The sequence below is a fragment of the Mustela lutreola genome, chromosome 17 (genome assembly GCF_030435805.1).
Source record: "Mustela lutreola isolate mMusLut2 chromosome 17, mMusLut2.pri, whole genome shotgun sequence".
Lineage (NCBI taxonomy): Eukaryota > Metazoa > Chordata > Mammalia > Carnivora > Mustelidae > Mustela > Mustela lutreola.
The window spans coordinates 23373928-23394777 of NC_081306.1; the positions used below are offsets into that span (position 1 = coordinate 23373928).

Below are 20850 nucleotides of genomic sequence, written 5' to 3' on the forward strand. Positions count from 1 at the left end.
TCACTTAGGGCTCTGCACCTCAGATCCCTCTTTTCTTTTTCTTTCTTTCTTTTTTAATTGTGATAAACCAACCATTTTAAAGATTCCAGCTGTATCATGTGACATGACGTACATCCACAGTGTTGGACGACTGTTGCCGTCATCCATCTCCAGGACTTTTCCAACTTCCCACTAAGCACGACCTCCCCTCCAGCCCTTCCCCTGACCTCCCCTCTCCTTTCCCACTCTCTGGTCTGACTCCTCTAGAAGCCCCCCAGCAGAGGGTCCCACACCCACTCTTTCTCACCACGATTCTGCATACGGACTTGCTGCTCTTCCCACTTAACTGCATCTTGGGCCTCCCTCCCTGCCAGTGTGTACAAACCTTCCCCTTTAGCTCTGCAGCTGCACCCTGTCCTGTGAACAGACCTTGCTCTTCTTGGATGGACACTGAGGTTTCCATATTTCATTCACAGACAATGCTGCAGTGAACACCTGTGTATCTGGTACGTTTTACTTGTGGAGGGACATCCTCAGGGTAAATCACTAGAAGTAGGACAATCAAGCCAAAGGGTCAGTGTGTGTGCAGATACTGCAAACCCCCCTTGATAATAAGGCCTGTACCACTCTGCACCCGCACCAGCAACATGAGAGCACGTCTGCTTCCCAACAGCCTCACCAACAGAATGTTTTCAAGTGTCTACACTGTTGCCAACAAGATGAGGGAGAAATGCATCTAAGTGATTTTAATTTGCATTCGTCTTCCTTATCATGAATGCCGGTGAGCGTATTTTCACATGTTTAGTGGCCATTTGTGTATCTTTTCCTGTGGGACGTCTTAATATTTTTTATCCATTTTTCTACAAGGTTTTTGTCTTTTTTCTTCTGATTTTAAGACTTTATTCATTTATTTGACAGAAAGCTAGCATGAGCAGGGCATACAGCAGAGAGAGAGGGAGAAGCAGACTCCCCAATGTGGGGCTCTCTTCCCCTCCCTGCCCTCCTGCTCGTGCACACTCACATACACACTCTCTCTCTAAAACAGTCTTCTGAATAGATACATATAAGAAATTTAATATTACAATATAATCATTAAGCAAAAATATATGTGAGTGTGTGTGTGTATGATTAATCAGCTCGCTGGCAGGCAGCTTAATCAAAACAAAAGGTTTACAAACGCCCCTAGCTCGCTCACGAGGGTAAGATGCCAAGCACACTGTTTCGTTTCCCCACGGTTTAGGGCAATAATGGTCTTTACAGTGCCCAACAATTCCTCTTGTCCAAACACATAAACTACCTACCTATAAACAGACTTGCCAAACAGGTGTCACACACCATTCATAGCCTAAGGTGATTAAACTTGCTTAAAGAGAAACCCGAACAAATGATGTGAAACGAAAAAGAACAATGACTCCATGAAGCCTCTGACACTGACATCAGGGCTGAGCTCCCCACGCCGCGTCACCCCAACTCAAACAGCGCTATCTGCACAGAGCTCACTTCTGACCACAGCAGGACTATTTAGCTGTGGGCACAGAAGGCTCTAAAACTTTGGTAAAAAATTGTTTAATCATCCAACAAAAGAAAAAGTAAAATAGGTTATTTAACAAACTAGAGTCCCAAGAGCTGTATATTCTTGAATCCTCTGAAGGCATGGGTCTTTAGAAAATTACTTAGCAGGGGACGCCTGGGGAGCTCAGTCAGGGAAGCACCTGCCTTCGGCTCAGGTTGTGATCCCGGGGTCCTGGGAACAAGTCCCCCATCCGGCTCCCTGTCTGGTCAAAGTGTGGCCTGCCCCTCCCTCTCCCACTCCCCCTGTCAAATAAAGAAATAAAATCTAAAAAAGAAAAGAAAAGAAAAACAAAATTACTTAGGCTTTGTTCTCAGATTTCAGCATTCCAAAAAAAAAGGGGGTGCCTGGGTGGCTCATTTGGCTCAGCACCCAACTCTTGATTTCGGCTCAGATCATGATCTCAGGCTTCAGGAATGGAGCCCCACGCTGGGCTCCACACTCAGCGGCGAACCTGCTTGAGACTCTCTCTCCCTCTGCCTCTGCCCCTCCCCCCACTCTTGCTCACACGCACCAACACACACGTGCTCTCTCTCCCTCCCTCTCTAAAATAGACAAATATTTCTTTATAAACAAATATTTTTAGGACAAATATTTCTTAAAAATTAGCTAGCATTTCTAGAAAAAAACTAGAAACAGCTAAGATTTTACAGTTTTAGAAGTATCTAGAGTTTCATCAACATACAGATGCTATGTGCATAAGGGGCTTCTGCCCTACTATGACACTGGTGACCATGCTCTATTCAAGCCAATAATGCTAAAATGTGGGGCGCCTGGGTGGCTCAGTGGTTTAAGCCTCTGCCTTCAGCTCGGGTCATGATCTCAGGGTCCTGGGATCGAGCCCCACATCGGGCTCTCTGCTCAGCAGGGAGCCTGCTTCTCCCTCTCTCTCTGCCTGCCTCTCTGCCTACTTGTGATCTCTATCAAATAAATAAATATCTTTAAATAAAAATAAATTTTAAAATTTTAAAAATTAAAAAAATAATAATAATGCTAAAATGTTACTTGGCCCTTCAGTCTGTCCCCCACTGAGTGTCACCCACACTACCAGATGCCCACATATGTCCCTGCAGAGGAGGGGGCGGCACCCATTCAAATCCTGCCACTGTGAGCCCAAGACTGAGCTTGCCCAAAGAGCGGCTTAGAGACAAGGAGCCAGAACAACTGTTCGAGCGGCATAGACAGAACATTCCACGTTAACTCAACACTCGCTCTGGTTTTGAAACTTATGACACCCAAGACCACCACAAGATCACAACCAGAGTAATACCAACCTGCCTAAAATTGCCTAAATGTTTGGACGGAAGGGGCGCCTGGGTGGCTTAGATGTTGGGCATCCACCTTTGGCTCAGGTCATAATCCCAAATCATAGCCCCAAATCAGGCTCTCTGCTCAGCGGAAGCTTGCTTCTCCCTCTTCCACTTCCCCCTGCTTGTGCTCCCTCTCCGTCTCTCTCTCTACCCAACAAATTAATAAATAAAAATCTTTAAAAAAATATTTGGATGGAAACACGAAACTGTACCTTCTGGAAAAATTTCTTCTCCTCCCCAACCACGATACTGAATCATTTATCTACTGGTCTCCACTCCTGAAAATTGCAGGGCCATGCTTTTCACCAGAAGTTCTCAGAGTTACTTGTGTTACGAGACACTGAGGAAAGCACAAAGCCCACCGCGTAGCCAGCCGTCAAGAATCACAGACACTCTCAGACTATGCATTTTACCAAACACCAACACAGATCGACAGTCTGTCTTTGATAAGCATCTGAACAGTGTTCTCTAACAGTTCTCTAACAGTTCATTAAAGGGGCACCTGGGTGGCTCAGTGGGTTAAGCATCCAACTTGGGTTTCAGCTCAGGTCATGCTCTCGAGGTCCTGGGAATGAGCCCCATGTCGGGCTCCCTGCTTAACAGGGAGTCAGTCGGCTTGTCTCCCTCTCTCTCTGAAATAAATAAATAAATCTTAAAAAAAAAAAGTTAACAGAAAACCTGAGTTTCTTTAGATGTATTCTGTAAATTGATCTAAAACCTTAACTAAGTCAAAGTAAAACATATAAGTATCTTAATTTTTTTTAAGATTTATTTATTTGACAGAGAGAGAAACGGAGAGAGACAGTGAGAGAGGGAACACAAACAGGGGGAGCGGCAGAGGGAGAGGGAGAAACAGGCTCCCCACGAAGCAGGGAGCCTGATGCAGCTTGATCCCAGAACTCTGGGATCATGACCTGAACTGAAGGCAAACACTTAATGACTGAGCCACCCAGGCGCCCCAAATATCTTATCTTTAGAGTGTAAATTTTGGGGCACCTGGGTGGGTCAGTAGGTAAAGTGTCAGCCTTTAGCTCAGGTCACGATCCCAGAGTCCTGGCATTGAGTCCCACACCGGGCTCTCTGCTCATCGGGAAGCCTACTTCTCCCTCTCCCACTCCCTCTGCTTGTGCTCCCTCTCTTGCTCTCTGTCAGATAAATAAATAAAATCTTCAAAAAGGGGAGGGGGGGCGGGCACCTGGGTGGTTCAGTGTTAATAAGCCTCTGCCTTTGGCTCAGGTTGGGATGGAGCCCCGCACTTGGCTGGGGGGGGGGGGGGAGTCTGCTCAGCAGGGAGCCTGCTTCCCCCGTCTCTCTGCCTGCCTCTCTGCCTACTTTTGATCTCTATGTCAAATAAATAAATCTCTTTCTTAAAAAAGAGTGTAACTTTTATTTCTAAAGATTGTAATAGAATTTTTTACTAGATTTCCTTTTTACACTGTTTGAAATTTATAATACATATATAGGCACTACTTTCCAAGACAAAATAAAAATCACTAACATAACAAAATTTGGCCAGTACCTCAAATGAAACCTACAAACCCTCTCATGCCACACAAATACAGCTTCCCAATACATACATATACACACACAAACAACTAGAACTAATTTTTAGGGTTTCCTTCAAGACTCTTCCACGTGGGTAACTTTTACACAGTTAAAACCGTGGTATACAGGGCGCCTGGGTGGCTCAGTGGGTTGGGCCTCTGCCTTCAGCTCAGGTCATGATCCCAGGGTCCTAGGATTGAGGCCTGCATTGGACTCTCTGCTCAGCAAGGAGCCTGCTTCTCTCTCTGCCTGCCTCTCTGCCTACTTGTGATCTCTCTCCATCTGTCAAAATGAATAAATAAAATCTTAAAAAAAAAAAAAAAAAAGGCCATGGTACATATACCACTCTCCTTGTCTCAGAAGCACTAATCAGAAGTACTTCTGGGACTGTCATTCTCACTTTTAAGGGTTACATAACAGTGTTCAGGGGATCCCTAATTCTTCTGCCCAATATTTCAATTTTTTTTTAAAGATTTTATTTATTAATTTGACAGAGAGAAATCACAAGTAGACAGAGAGGCAGCCAGAGAGAGAGAGATAGGGAAGCAGGATCCCTGCTGAGCAGAAAGCCCGATGCGGGACTCAATCCCAGGACCCTGAGATCACGACCTGAGACGAAGGCAGCGGCTTAACCCACTGAGCCACCCAGGCGCCCCTTTCAATTTTTTTTTTAACTGCAATGTCTTTATTGCATTACTGGAGCAAGTTGGCCAGTCAATTTTTTTTAAAGATTTTATTTATTTATTTGACAGAGATAGAGATCACAAGTAGGCAGAGAGGCAGGCGGGGGCGGGGGGGACAGGCTCCCCATCAAGTAGAGAGCCCGATGCGGCACTCGATCCCAGGACCCTGAGATCATGACCTGAACTGAAGGCAGACACTTAACCCACTGAGCCACCCAGGCACCCCCATCAGCTGGGTGCCCCCAACAGCCTGATCTGGGTGGTCCACACGGAATTAAATTCCTCCTATATGTCAGATCCTATGATGGAGTAGCCCCTCGCAATTCTAAATCCTCCTGGAAACAACTAAACTTTAGGTTTCCTTTAGGCAACTGGTATCAGAGATCTCCAATTTCAAAAGACAGGTCAAAAAGCAGGTTCCCAACAGGAGAGAGAGAACTTGGACCGTTTTTGTGCAATGAAGCATTTATGACATATATCTTAATTTACATTTAAATACGTTGTAGCTGGGGCACCTGGGTGGCTCAGGTCATGATCTGAGGGTCCTGGGATCGAGTCCCGCATCGGGCTCTCTGCTCAGCGGGGAGCCTGTTTCCCTTCCTATCTCTCTGCCTGCCTCTCCTCTTACTTGTGATTTCTCTCTGTCAAATAAATAAATAAAATCTTTAAAAAAAAAATACGTTGTAGCTATCTCTGGGAAGTGAGATTACAAAGGATTTCTCTCACTTTGCTACTGATATCATTCAGTTTCCTCTTTGTAAACAATGAACATCCATAATGTAATTTCGCTTCTATCCAGAGTGATCTCAGCTGTGTACAGTCTCTGTGGGGTTGTGCAGGAAAAAGTCTGGAGGGAGATGCACTACAATGCTAAAGGTGTTTCGGGACGCCTGGGTGGCTCAGTTGGTTAAGCAGCTGCCTTCGGCTCAGGTCATGATCCCAGCGTCCTGGGATCGAGTCCCACATCGGGCTCCTTGCTCTGCAGGGAGCCTGCTTCTCCCTCTGACTCTGCCTTCCACTCTGTCTGCCTGTGCTCGCTCTCTCTCTGACAAATAAATAAATAAAATCTAAAAAAAAAAAAAAAAATGCTAAAGGTGTTTCTCTCAGAACAGTGGGATCATTGGTTATTTTTTTTTGTTTTACATGTTATATCACTTTGCATTTTCCAATTTTTTAATAATAAGCCTGTGTTACTTTTATAATATGAAAAAAGCCATTTTAAAACACTAACAAAGTTGCCTGTGATCCAAGCACAGAAAGGAACGTCACCTGCCTTTCAGCAATTCCTTCAACACACAGATGCTGAGCCGAGCACACACACCCCACACCAGCTCCCACAGGCACCTGCTCCCACACCTGTGTTCGTTCCCTCTCTCACGCAGATACACTCACACTCAAATTCAAGGCTAGGAGAGAAACGGGAAGGACATTGCCTGTCCCTAGGAACTTCCAGCTGCTCACCAGCAGGGGTGCGGGACGCAGAAGCAGGGAAACCTGAGCACCGAAACTTCCCTCAGCAGCCTACTTACACAAGTGCGGAAGAGGACATGCCTACAAGGTCACTAGAGGGCATCCGGCATTTCAATGTGTAGGTGCTCTGGAAAGCATCAGAGACTATCAAGATGGAAACATGTATGTGTGCGTAATCTCAAAATGTGGAGACAGGGGTGCCTGGGTGGCTCAGTGGGTTAAGCCGCTGCCTTCGGCTCAGGTCATGATCTCAGGGTCCTGGGATCGAGTCCTACATCGGGCTCTGTTCTGCGGGGAGCCTGCTTCCTCCTCTCTCTCTCTCTGCCCGCCTGTCTGCCTACTTGTGATCTCTGTCTGTCAAATAAATAAAATCTTTAAAAAAAAAAATGTGGAGATAATCTTTACGATTATAATTAATTCCTTTGAAAAATAAAGCCAAAAGAAACAAATCCTTTCCTACAACGCTCCTCGAAAAGAAATTTACTTTACAAATTCCTTTTAGGATGAGCTGGTCATAGCTACAAAAGCATCAGCCCTCTTGATGTGGGAAATGATGTCAGAAGAAAAACTATTAAATTTCGTTACAACCTAGAGCCCCAGGCAGAGTGACATTCCTCCAGGGCCTCAATGCTGACACTGCTGAGGGCCAAAGGCAATCCTAGCCCAACCTCTCTTACCTCCTCCCCACCCCCCAACCCACCCTGTAAGTCTACTCTAACATACAAAAACTCCTTTGCAAACTCCCTTTATCTCTACCCCTGAGATACATGTTAGCAATCATCCCCCAAGCATGTGGCCCACTGCAACACACACCTGAAGAGTCTTATGACTCAGGTTTTATTGGACGGTAATAAACGACCTTTACCCAACAAAGGCTAGCCCCCTCAAGGTCCTGGAAACCTTGCTTCCAAAATTCCTGAGACTTAACGCTTTTCTTAACCCCCTCCCAACTTGAAAGTAATATAATGGGCCACTCCTCACCACCCCAGTGCAGGTCTTTCTGCCCATGGGTCCTGGCCTCCTGCTTTAACAAAACCACATTTTGAGGGGCGGGGGGGGGGGGGCACCTGGGTGGTTCAGTGGGTTAAGTCTCTGCCTTCAGCTCAGGTCGTGATCTCAGGATCCTGGGATTGAGCCCCACTTTGCACTGGGCTCTCTGCTCGGCAGGGAGACTGCTTCCTCCTCTCTCTCTGCCTGCCTCTCTGCCTACTTGTGATCTCTGTCAAATAAATAAGATCTTTTAAAAATAAATAAATAAATAAATAAATAAAACACATTTTTGCGCCAAAGGCGTCTCGAGAATTCTTTCTTGGCCGTCGCCTTCGAACCCTAACATTCTTTCCTACATCCCTCAGTATAAAGGGGTCATATGATGAAGATTCTTCAGAAACGGTCGAGGCCTTAAAAATTACCTATCCCAACCTGGCAACTAGCGCCTGGGTGGCTAGGACCACAAGGTCCTGTCCCAGCAAGAGCAACGAGAAAACTCCCCTGCAGTCCTTCCTTTCCTTCCCTCTGCTGACTACTGCCAGCCCCGTGTCCCATTACCCCACATCTGATCTACCGCCAGATGATGTAAGGGGACCCACACACACCATGACACTGCTAAAGAAAGACGGACACAGCAGCCGTCTGTTTTATAAGCAGGAGCTGCTGCCATGAAAAATTCAGGTAATCGGCTTTAATAATTTAAAATTCCTCCTTCACACACAGGTTACTCAACATGCTACCTTCGCATAGCTGACCGCACCCGAGAACAATCTAGCTGCTGTCATCAAGAACGGTGACGTAACCAGCCTCGGAACCTCATGCATGCTGTATTTTGAAATCTCACGGCGGGGAGTACAGAGACTTAGGGTCGTTGCTGCTGTCACCCACCTTATCTCTTCCCAGGGCCTCTGAAAAACCCCGGCTGTGTCAGGCAGAACCCTTATCTCTTACAGACACGCACTTCGGTCACCGACGGCGAGGTTCTCGGTCAGGCACACGCTCCCCACACGCGCACCGATGGGGCTGCGCAGAGGCAGGGAGAAAGCAGAGACTGCACTGCGGCCTGGGATGGGGTGTCACTAAACTGCTCCCTCTACTTCTGGGGTGTTCGGAGCTTTTCGTTTTAAGTTTAAAAATATTCATCACGAGGTGGAATTCCTCAGTTTTCTTTAAAACTACTTCACTATCGGGGCACCTGTGTTGCTCAGTCGGTTAAGCCTCGACTTGGGCTCAGGTCAAGATGGGGGTTCCTAGGATTCAGATGGCAGGAAAGGGCTCTGCGCTCCGCAGGGAGTCTGCTTCTCCCTCTCCCTCGCCCTCCACCCCTACTCCGGCACATGCACATGTGCGCTCTAATAAATAAAGTCTTTAAAAATAAACAGACTACTCCAATCTCAGTATTTTTTCTCTTAGCTCCTCTATAATGCATTCTGACATCAGACTTGGAAAAAGCAATCCTGAGTCATAATAAAGGCCAGCAAAGCTTACACACAGGCCCAAAAACAAGCCCTTCATCACTCTGTAAAAGATCCGCACCAAAGCAAGAGCTCTCTTCCACCGTCCCAGGAAGCTTGTCCAAACCAAGTCCAGGTACGGAGACCACCACGCCCGGGACCGCCTCTTCCAGAGCAGTCTCAGACAGCAGGGCGGGGATACCACAGATCTCCCCATACATGGCCATCCCCCCAACCCCAAGTCACCTGGGCTTTGCCCCCAAATTTAAAATTCCACCAGGAGGGGCACCTGGGTGGCTCAGTGGGTTAAAGCCTCTAACTTTGGCTCGGGTCATGATCCCGGGATCCTGGGATCAGGCCCCTGCATCTGGCTCTCTGCCCAGCGGGGAGCCTGCTTCCTTTTCTCTCTCTCTGCCTGCCTCTCTGCCTACTTGTGATCTTTGTCAAATAAATAAATTAAATCTTTTTAAAAAATAAAATAAAATTCCACCAGGAAGGGGGTGCCTGGGTGGCTCAGTGGGTTGGGCCACTGCCTTTGGCTCGGGTCATGGTCTCAGGGTCCTGGGATCGAGTCCCGCATCAGGCTCTCTACTCCGCGGGGAGCCTGCTTCCCCCTCTCTCTCTGCCTACTGCTCTGCCTACTTGTAATCTCTCTCTCTCTCTGTGTCAAATAAATAAATAAAATATTAAAAAAAAAAAAAAATTCCACCAGGAGAGGGGTACTTGGGTAGCTCAGGTTTTGGCTCAGGTCATGATCTCAGGGAGGGTCCGAGCCCTCCCTTGCCCTCCCCCTCTCCTACTCTCCCTCATCGGTGCATGCTCTCGCTCCCTCTCCCCACAAGAAATAAATAAAATCTCAAAATTCCACCAGGAGCTATCAGAGCAAAGAATTCCGATTCATTTCTATTATGTGATTACAAGAAACCTTTTCCCCACTGCGATGAACAAGGACAGTTACAAAAGGTGTTTCTCAAATGAAAAGGACTTTATGGGAGTCAGTAACACGAAACTCTGTGGAAGTATTTTCAGAGACCGAATCTAGTAACCTGGGAGCCACCTCAAGATTGTGAGCTCATCCCTGCTCGAGCACGGACCATGCATGAGGGCTTGCGAAATTATTCATCCGTCCCGGGCTTCCAGTCCCTGCCTGCACGAGAGATGGAAAACGCCTGCCTAGGGCGTCTGGGTGGCTCAGTAGGTTAAAGCCTCTGCCTTTGGCTCAGGTCATGATCCCGAGGTCCTGGGATGGAGCCCCGCATCGGGCTCTCTACTCAGCAGGGACCCTGCTTCCTCCTCTCTCCCTCTGCCTGCCTCTCTGCCTACTTGTGATCTCTGTCAAGTAAATAAATAAAATTTAAAAAAAAAAAAAAAAAAAAAAACCCTGCCTACTACAGCCCCAGAAACAGTGGCAACAGAGTGCAGTCTCAGAGCCAGGTCCGGGCAAACAAGAACAAGTGGACTACCTCCCTAGCACCTCTGACTGGTGTGCGGAGGAAGGCTCTGTCTGGAGAGAAGACAGAAGGATGCCCACGGTGCTCTGGAGGCCAGCAGCACAAAGGAAAAGTAGGAAAAGACACTGGCCCAGCAATCGCAATCTGTGCCACCCACAGTGCACGCGGTCAGTTACACAGCTCTGTGCCCAACAGACTGCGAGGTGGGGCCCGTCGCAGCAATGTCTTCGACATAGACCAAACACAAGCAGCGGGGACTCCGCCGATACAGCGGGGACCCCGCCAATAGGGAGGCCCACACTGACACGCCCATCCTCCCGGGCTGACTACTCAGGGCAAGGAGCCACGAGGGGAACCCACATCTTCACAGGGACAGCTCCGACAGCTGGAGTCGCCCTGGACACCAGTTGGCGCGAGGGTCTCTCACGGAGGTTTCCGCAGGTCACAAATGACACCCTCAATACCAGGGGATGAACTGCACCTCCTGTCCCGAAGCCCTCGCAGCTGGACCGCACTGTGCACTCGAACCCCACTTACAAGTGCCCGCAGGCAGGGCAACGCCAACACCAGCAAATCAGCGTGCTAGGAGCCCTGCAGGGTTCAGTGCCAACACCAGTAACCTACCGGGTGTCTCCCGCGACCCTGCCCAAGCGCCTTTCTCTCCACACAAACTTCCCCAGGAGCTAGATCCAGGCCAAGGACAGATCCGAACGCCCCTCCTCCGCGACTGCCCGCCACCCATGACACCGCACTGGGCACTCGTCTCCTGTCTGCACCTCTGGCTCCCGCAGGAGGCGGCGCGCGGACGGCGCTGGGCTCCTGGTACTCTGCGCCCTGCTCCCGCGCCCCTTCCTTGGCGGCCAGTTTCCCTCCGTCTCGCACTCAAGGGTAGCACGGAAACTTCCCGCCTTCGCTCACGAGCAGCCGAGGCCGAACGCGCGCCGCCCCGTGCGCTCAGAGCAGCCTGCATCCGTTCGCACGATGTCCGGCGGCCCGCGCTCGGGCCTTTGCGGTGCCTTCAACCGAGCGGCCCAGGACCCTCAGCTCGGGGACTCGCTGGGCCCTGCTTCACTGCGGGGCTCTTCGACCCGGGCCCCTCTACGCGTGGCCGGGAGCTCCCCCCGCGGGCAAACACCCAGTCTGCGCAGCTCGGGAGGACGGGGTGGGGGAGGGGCAGGGACAGAGTGAGTCTCCCCAAACCCGGGAGCGGAACATCGGCGAGCCCGCCCGCGCGGCCGACAGAAACGAAGACCACGCGCGCTGCCCGGCCGCGGAGGCCCGCCCGGTTACCTGCTCTGCCCCGTAGACCGTGGCGAACTGGACGAAGTCCTCGATGCGGACGAAGCCGTCCCCGTCGCCGTCCAGGGCGTCGAACACGGCTCGAAGGCGGGGGCCGTCCTCCGGACACGTCGCGGGCTCGCTTGGGAGCGGGCAGGTGTGGCTGAAGTCCGAGGGCCGGTCCGGCTGCCCGGGACTCACGTCGAGCGTCAGCTCGCCCACCGCGGGCGAGGGAAAGCCGGGGAAGAAGTCGACCTCGCCCCTCACGTGCCGGCTGTGCCTGGAACTCTGCACGCGGAGAGAGGGGCTCTCCGGGCGAACCGGGGCTCCGAAATCAGCTGGCTCCTCAGTCCAGGACAGAAGCGGGCCGAGTTCAGGCAGCTGCCGGTCGGGGCCGGGACCAGCGCAGGCGGCCCGAGCCGGCAGCAGGTAAGAGGTGCCCGGGCCCGGGGCAGGCGCCCAGGCGCTCTCAGGGCGCGCGTCCGGCCCCGGGGCTCGCCCGGCGCTCAGGTCCGCCCCGGCATCGGCGCAGGCCGCGGCCCCCGGGGGGCCGGGCTCCGGGCGCGGGGCGAGGGCGGCCCCCGGCCGGTCGGGCCCGCCGGGCTCGGCGTCGGGGCACGGGCCGCCCGCGGGGAAGGCCGGCCGGCCCGGCTCCATCTTCATGGGCGCGCCCCCGGCCGCGGCGCAGGCCCGCGAGGCCAGTGGTGCGGCGGGCGGCGCGGGCAGCAGACAAAGGCGCTCAGGGCGCGGCGGCGGGCGCGGGCATCCCCGCGGCGGCGCGGGCGGGCGCGCGCGGGGCGCCCGGGCTGCTCGGGCTGGCGCTCGGGCCCTGCTCCGCCCTCGCCCATCTTCGCGCGGCGCCTCAGCTGCCCTCGGCCCGGCGGCGCGGCGGGCGCGGGCCCATGGCGGCGGCGCGGCGGGCGCGGGAGGGCGCTGAGGCGGCGGCGGCGGGGGCGGTGGCGGCGGGGGCCGAGCCGGCAAGCGCCGCGGAGGCCTCTGAGGAGGACGGAGAGGAGGCAGCCAAAAAGGTAGCTGAGGTGCCCGCGATACCCGAGCGAACTCCGCCGCCGCCGCCGCCGCCGCCGCCGCCGCCGCCGCCGCCGCACGTGCCCCGCCTTCCGTCAGGCCTGACGTCAGCGCGTAGCGGCGCCCGCAGGCCCCGCCCCTCAGGACCTTCCTTAAAGGCAGGCGCTGCGGCGCAGGAACTCGCTGCTGGTGCCGGTGGGGGGAGGGGTTGTCTCCTGTCGGCTGGCGAGTCGGGTCCGGTCCCGGGGGTGTGTGTCACCGCCCCGGCGCGCGATGCGTGGTAGGACGCGCGGCGCCGGGCACGGGGCAGGACCGCCGGGTGGGCACCTGTCCCGACGGGGCCTGCGCGGACGCCGGAGCGCGGGGCGCGACCCTGCTGGGCCCGGGGGAAGCGCGCGCGGCGCTGGGCACCGCCGGCGGGGGTCGGGTGGACGGCGGCCGCGGCGCAGCCGGCGTGCGACGGCCCTGCGAGCGCCGAAGGAGCGCCCGGCCAAGCGCCGGCGCCTGTCTGGGACCCAGCACGAAACTCGGTTCCGTGGGTCCTCGCCGGCCCGCCGTCGGGCCTCCCCAACACGGTCTCGGACCGCTGACGTCCGCTTCTCTAGCGGTCGCCGGTGTCCGCGGGGACGCAGGGCGCCCGAGGCGCGGACGAGGAGACGCGCTGGTTAGCAGCAGGTGAGTCGGCGAGCCGCGGGCAGGCGAGGGGCTAAATTTAACCTGTAGCGACGCGTGTACGCGGCAAGGGCGCACCGGTATTTTTACCGGCCGTTGGGCACCAGCACCAGATACGTTTCGTGAGCGGCTCTGGCAAGAGCCGAAGGAAACCGAACTTCCGTTTTCAAGTGTGCAGTGGAACCGGGCGGTGGTAATTACGTGAGTCGCCCCCGGCGACAAAATCCCAGGGCTCGCAGGACCAGAGTTCGCAAGGTTGGCTTTGGGAACACAGAGCCGAGGGATCCTCCTCCCCGAATTTATCAGTTCCTTTTGGACGCTATGTGCTCTCGTGCGGAAGATGTTAAGTTCAGAGGGAAAAAAAAAGAATCCTCTCCAGTTTGGGCGACAGTCTCTCAAATAAATAAATAATAAATAAAAAGGCATCATGTCTTGGGACACCTGGGTGGCTCAGCGGGTTGGGCCTCTGCCTTCGGCTCAGGTCGTGATTCCAGGGTCCTGGGATCGAGCCCCACGTCGGTCTCTCTGCTCGGCGGGAGCCTGCTCCCCCCCACCCCGCCTGCCTCTCTGCCTCCTTGTAATCTTTGTCTGTCAAATAAATAAATAAATAAAAATCTTTTAAAAAAAAAAAAGGCATCATGTCTTATTTCAACTTCACTGGGTGTTAGTGTGGTTGAGTTTTTCTTATGATGTTTACTGACCACTTGGGATCCTAAGTCAATGAACTGCCCAGTGCTAGTACTTGCTTGTTTTTTACCGGGTTCTCTGACTTTTTCTTTAGATAAAATTAGGGTTTGTTTGTTTTTTTAAGATTTTATTTATTTGAGAGAGAGAGAACATGAGCAGAGAGAGGGGCAGAGGGAGAGGGAGAAGCAGGCTCCCAGCCAAGCAGGGAGCCTGATGCAGGGCTCGATCCCAGGACCCTGGGATCATGACCTGAGTGGAAGGCAGAGGCTTCACCAATGGAGCCGCCCAGGCGCCCCTAAAATTAGTTATTAATGTTGCAAATGCCTTCTCCCTGCCTGAGGGTTGGGGCTGCAAAGAATGAATGGGGGGGGGATACGATTTAGTCCATAGAAACTTGAAAGAGACATTTAGAACAGATACAACTGACCAAGGACTGGTTCCCAGAATACGCAAAGAATTCCTCAAAAAACACAAGAACAGCAACCCAGGAGAAAAGAGAGCGATGAGTGACAGTAGGCAGTTCTGGAGCAGAAAGCCCAGGTGGCCATGTGCACATCGACGGAGGCTGGACCCCATCAGTAATCGCGGGGATGAGCAAAGGGACCATCTGACACCAACCGGAGTAAAAATTACATCTGATACCAGCAGAGGATGGGGATTCATGTTCCTCGGACAGCTGAGGGTCCGGGTGTGCAAGCACACTTTCTCTAATTAATTTTTTAAAAAGTGGAGTGATGATGAGAACCCAGATCAGAGAATTGGAAGGCAGATTCTTGGGGTGTGGAGAAGACCCCCTCCCAAGGGGTCCTTCCCTCATGAGCACTGGGGGCCGGGCTGGGCTGCATATCAGTGCTCCGAGCTAGCCCTGCACCCCAGGGTTCAAGGTCCAGGCAGGAGCCAGCCAGTGGTCACGTGGGAGCCCCATGCAGGGCACTATGGGACAGGGGGTACCCCAGGAAGACTGTGAAGGTGGCCTAGAGATGGACACAGGAGAGAGGCCGAGCTCTATTCCAGGCGAAGAAGGCACCTGCCACAGATCTCTGATGGGGCCAGGGTGAGGAAGGAGCGAGAACACCAAACAGCCTAAGTTGGTGCCCCAGAAAAAGGGATCCCAGACCCAGCAGAGGGCCTGGTGCCCCTTCCTCCTGTCCCCACCTCTCAGGTAAGTGTTGGTTCCCTTCCTCCTCATGCAGCCTCTTCTCCCACAGCCACCCAGTCTGGTCAGTCTCCTGGCTGGTCTCTTCCATGCCCTCCCAGGCCCTGAGCTGTCACCCTGGCGGGGCCACTTGGGGACAAGAGGGCAGGTGGAGATGAGAGGCAATTAACAAAGCGTGGGAGGGAACTTCTGCAGGCGATGGGCGATTGTGGTGGTGTTTTCATGGCTTCAGACCAAGGTCAGATCGCCTCAAATTATACACTTTACGTATGTGCAGTTTAGCGCCTGTCAGCTACACATCAAGCAAGCTATAAACAACAGCTTCAGGCCAAATGTTTACTTATTTACTTGAGAGGGAGCAAGCAGGAGTGAGAGGAGGGACAAGCTGACTCCCTGCTGAGCACAGAACAGCCACTGGGTTCAGTCCCAGGACCCAGAGATCATGACCTGGGCCAAAATTGAGAGCTGAATGCTCAAAGGACTGGGCCACCCAGGCACCCTGGGACAAAGACTTTTAGATTACAATTTTGAAAACCAGATTAACATTTTGTGTTCTGTAAGTATACTCAGAAGGAAGCCAATTTTCAGTGTAGATCACACTCTCCCCAGTAGCATCCTGTAGTTGAGAGCACAGAGCCACACTGTGTTTACTGATATTTTATTCAGTGGGGAAAGATTTTTTTTGTCACCTTCAAATTTAGTAAAGTACATTTCTTAGAGTAAAAATAGAACATCAGTTTGTAAAGTACAATGTAACTCCTCCTGACTCAGCCTGGGTTTGGGTGATTTTCTTACTTAAACATTTCCCTCTGGGACGCCTGGGTGGCTCAGTTGGTTAAGCAGCTGCCTTCGGCTCAGGTCATGATCCCAGCGTCCTGGGATCGAGTCCCACATCGGGCTCCTTGCTCCGCAGGGAGCCTGCTTCTCCCTCTAACTTTGCCTTCCACTCTGTCTGCCTGTGCTCGCTCTCGCTCGCTCTCTCTCTGACAAATAAATAAATAAAATCTTTAAAAAAAAAAAAACTTTAAAAAAAAATTTCCCTCTGAAGTTGCGGGCACCTGCTCCCATCTTCCCATGAAGACAGGACTTGCCCGGAGCCCACTGCCCAGAGCATGCTGTAGCCCACAATCTGCACCCAACCCCTTTCCCCCAAGGCCAAGACTGTGGCCAGGGAACTGGGCATGAGGAGCCAGCAGGGAGAGGTTTGTACAGGATTCAGAACTTGTGTTTTTGGCCTCAGGTCATACTTTCTGAAGTTCCCATCATCCTTCTCCCACTGTGTAAAAATTGTCCAAATTATTGTGTGGTGGCAGAAAAGTTAATTCTGTATATTTTTTGTTGTTTTATTTAAATTCAATTAATTAGCATACAATGTATTATTGGTTTCAGAGGTAGAGGTCAGTGATCAGTCTTATGTGACACCCGGTGCTCCTTTCCTAATTCTGTGTATTTCCAACGGACATTTCTCAGCCTTCATCAGACACCTGCTGGGGCGCCTGGATGGCTCAACTAGTTGAGTCTCTGACTCCTGGTTTCTGCTCGGGTCATGATCTCAGGGTTCTGGGATCAAGCCCCGCATGCTGGGCTGTGTGCTCAGTGGGGGGGTCTGCTTGTCCCTCTCCCTCTGCCCCTTGCCTCACTTGTGCTCAATCTCTCAAATAAATAAATTAAATTAAAAAAAAAAAAAAAAAGGGGCGCCTGGGTGGCTCAGTGGGTTAAGCCTCTGCCTTCGGCTCAGGTCATGATCTCAGGGTCCTGGGATTGAGCCCCGCATCGGGGCATCGGGCTCTCTGCTCAGCGGGGAGCCTCCTTCCTCCTCTCTCTCTGCCTGCCTCTCTGCCTACTTGTGATCTCTGTCGAATAAATAAAATCTTAAAAAAAAATACTGGGACGCCTGGGTGGCTCAGTTGGTTAAGCAGCTGCCTGGGATCGAGTCCCACATCAGGCCCCTTGCTCGGTGGGGAGCCTGCTTCTCCCTCTGCCTCTGCCTGCCATTCTGTCTGCCTGTGCTCGCTCTCTCCCCCTCTCTCTCTCTGATAAATAAATAAAATCTTAAAAAAAAAAAATGCTGTCAGGTACTGTCTCCATGAGATGCTCTGAAATATGGATGTGAGGACCTGCTCCTCAGACTCCAAAACTTGACAGTAAAGTTAGCCTCTGCGAGTTCAGTTAATGAAATCCACACCGATTACATTTGTCCCCTGAAGAATTAAAAAATACAAGATTTAATCAAAATACATGAAAAAAGAGTTACGGACTCCTCAACCCATTGGCAAGGTTCTATGGGTCTACTCACAGAGAGCCATGCCAGAGTCCACAGAGAAATAGGAAATGCACCAATTCCCTGCCGGTGTGGGTCTGTTTCGCCGAAGCACCAAGTTAGAATGAGCCGGAAAGAGGGAATTCTGGAGAAAGGTTCAGTCTCTCCTACGGTCCCCAGGACAGAAGGGCTGAGTTGGACAGAGCCCTAGTCCTGAGATGTAAGGGGGGGACGTAGACAGGGCATCAGAGCACGCAACCTCTGCCGTCTTCCAACTGGCCCTTGGGCGTCACCAGAGAGGGGCCCTAAGACCCCTGGTCACAGGAAAGGAGTACGGGTGTGCGCACACGTTAGAGCATGGCGGGCTGCACATCAGACATTGGTGAGTTTGCTGGGTAAGTCCGGGTCCACATGGGACGGTCTGCTAACACACACGTTCTAGAAGTAGCCCCTCTCCAAGCCCACGGCTGTAACGGGAGTCGTCTCGGAAGGACACCATGTCTAGCTGCAGCAAGACTGAGTCTCTGTGCAGAGCCAGGAACGGGCAGGACCCTCCCCTGGACACGCAGCATAGCATGGACCCTGACTGCTGGGCGGCAAGCTGGCTCTCACCCATAGGGTAAGGACAAAACAACATGAAGATAAGACTGAGGAACATCTGCTGAGCCTGATTTTTTTTTTTTAAAGATTTTATTTATTTATTTGACAGAGATCACAAGTAGTCAGAGAGGCAGAGAGAGAGAGAGGAGGAAGCAGGTTCCCCGCTGAGCAGAGAGCCCGATGCAGGGCTCAATCCCAGGACCCTGAGACCATGACCTGAGCTGAAGGCAGAGGCTTAACCCACTGAGCCACCCAGGCACCCTGCTGAGCCTCAGATTTTGTGGATTCTCCGCAATTCATCTTCTCGCTCTTCCTGATTTACTCAGAGATCCCCCTGTACGGATGTCAAGGTGGAGAGAAGATTGGAAGTCAGAGTCAGCGGTGCTCAGGGCTCAGTCCGCAACCGGATGCTAGGTCAAAGCAGGGGCATGGTGCACCCTTGGCAGCTGGGGAGTGTCTGAGAGACGAGGTCTCCCTCAGCCTCTTCCACCTTTCCTGTGCCGTTGGGGTGGCCTAGCCCTGGCGGATGCCACCGCGCACAGGGCAGGAAAGACACTCTGTTGGGGGAGCGGACAAGGTGAACGACCAGAGCGGCCAGAGATGGACACCGGGACAGCAGTGCGTGGCACAAGTCTGGCAGAGGGAGACCAGCATTAGTGCTTGGGCCTTTCCAAGGTGACACAAAGCTAACACAGGCCAGCCACGGTCGAATGTTACCAAACTACCATGAAACAGGAGAATTGAGCAGAGAGAAACTCCCCCAAACTAGCCATCCTTATTTCAGACAATTTTAAGGGTTCCTTGGCTGACAGAAAGACCAAGGCAAACACACCCAGCTGCCCAGGGCACCATACTGACGTCTCAGCAGCGACCCGTGTGGTTCACGACACCAGAGGGCGGACAAGCTGGGAGGTGCTCGTTTATCCGATCAGCGCTGAGGCCTGCTGTGCGGTTCAAACTGTGCATCTGCTCCCAGACACTGGTGAGATGCAGGAGAGGCTGGAGGGCCATGGCCTCCTGGTAGTGCGCAGCCCTCTGCCTCGGCTGGGGTTTTCCGGGGCTCACCCACTGAAGGGGAAGCTCAGGGTTGGAAGGCCTGTTGATCGGCTTCTGCAGCTCAGGTTTCAGAAAACTCTGACAATCAGCCTTCCTTTCAGAGAAGCCGGCTGTCCCTCCGGGGATTTAGAGATCGCCTGTGTGAAAGGGGAGAAGCAGCTACTTCTCCACCAGCTGCTATGGAGCCAGAGTGCCCTGCTGGGACGCCAGTACCCCCACCGGTCCCCTTGCCAGCCTCACCACCTGGCCCGGGGGTGCATCTGCTGGTGTCTGTGAGCAAGGAGCCCCAGCAGCTGCCCTAGACCCAAGGGACAGAGCCACAGCCAGTGGAGCATCACAGGCAAGCCATTGTTTCTGGGCACTTCTGAAGAGACTGGCATTTGATCTGGTAGCCTGAAAACGGCCATCAGCAATGCGGGTGGCACTGCCAATGCAATCGGCTGATGGCCCCAGGGGAATGCAAAGGCAGAGGAAGGGAGATGCCCACCCCCCCTGCCCTGCTTGAGCTGGGATGTCCATTTTTCTTGCCGGAGCACCTGTTTCTCAGACCATCGGCCACCAGTGGCTTTCCTGCGTCTGCAGCTTGCAGATGGAGATGGTAGGACTTCTTGGACTCCACAGTCATAGGAGCCAATCCTTATAACAAGCCTCTTCGTATCTACCCATCCATCTCCTGCTGGTTCTGTTTCTCTGGAGAAGATGACTGAGACGGTCATCAAAATCTGCTTTCCAGCCTCGGTCCTCCTGGAACAAAGCCACTGTGGGGTCCCAGAAGGTGGTCTTGCTTAACCAGACCCCTCGTGGGACCAGGTTTTTACCTCAACTCTGAGAGACCCAAGCTTCACAGGCAGCACGGCATGTCCACCACCGTGCCCCTGGCCACCCCCAGGGCCTTCCTCAGGGAAAGGCAGCAGCCCAACCCGGCAGCTCTGACAACAGCCTCTCTCTCTCACTGGCCAACCTCCCCAGTTGCCACTCTCTCTGCTTTGGTTTTCCATGTAGGAGCTTGGGAAGGACCCATTTGTCTGCCTTGCTGCTGGGCTCGACGCCCATTCGGTCTCTATGATGAGAAACACCTTTATTTTACTAGTAGTATTTTTAGTGGGCTCCATGTGGGACTTGAACTCAGGACCCTGAGATCAAGAGTTGGACGCCGAGTGACTGAGCCTCCCAGGCAACTCGTGAACCACGTTTAAGTACCAAGCGCAGGGGACCCCTCTGCCAGGTGGCCTCTCAGCTGCCACCCTTCCCCCTGTATCTTGAAGGCAGGGAGGGTCTCTTTGAAGAATGAAGGGCCTGGGACAGGGGACACATGAGCATGGCGTCAGGGGCACAGGGCTCAGGCTCGTCCTCTAACGGCAACTGCCCGGGGGCAGACCAGGACCTCATGGGGCCATGTAGCCTCCCTGAGGACCAGGCTGGTTGGAGCACACCCCGCCCCCCGGGGAAGCAGACAGCCTCCCCTTGCCCCAGACTGGCCGGGGGATGGGGGCTTCAAGGACTAGGTGGGAAGAGGTTTCTAAACTCACAGAAAAAAGACAGGAAGGAAGCATCCCCATCTCGAAATGACTAGGTCACACTGGTGATTCCTTTAAAGCTACAAACTTTCCCAAACTCCAGTGAATTGTCTCACAGTAAAAAGAGTGTGTTTTAGGGACATGCA

At 52.9% G+C, this 20850-nt stretch overlaps 1 protein-coding gene across 4 annotated transcripts in view; it reads right to left on the minus strand.

Moving 5' to 3' along the window:
- Positions 1-12487, minus strand: part of RAB11FIP3 (RAB11 family interacting protein 3) — a 76780-nt gene extending 64293 nt beyond the window's left edge. For 2 of the 4 annotated variants that reach the window (XM_059154055.1, XM_059154056.1), the window contains exon 1: positions 11743-12394. In XM_059154055.1, coding sequence (XP_059010038.1) covers positions 11743-12393 — 651 coding nt within the window. In that variant the 5' untranslated portion in view covers position 12394. Of the gene's footprint in view, positions 1-11742 lie in introns of all 4 variants that reach the window. The other 2 variants (XM_059154058.1, XM_059154057.1) reach the window with 1 other exon arrangement.
- Positions 12488-20850: the final 8363 nt, after the last annotated feature.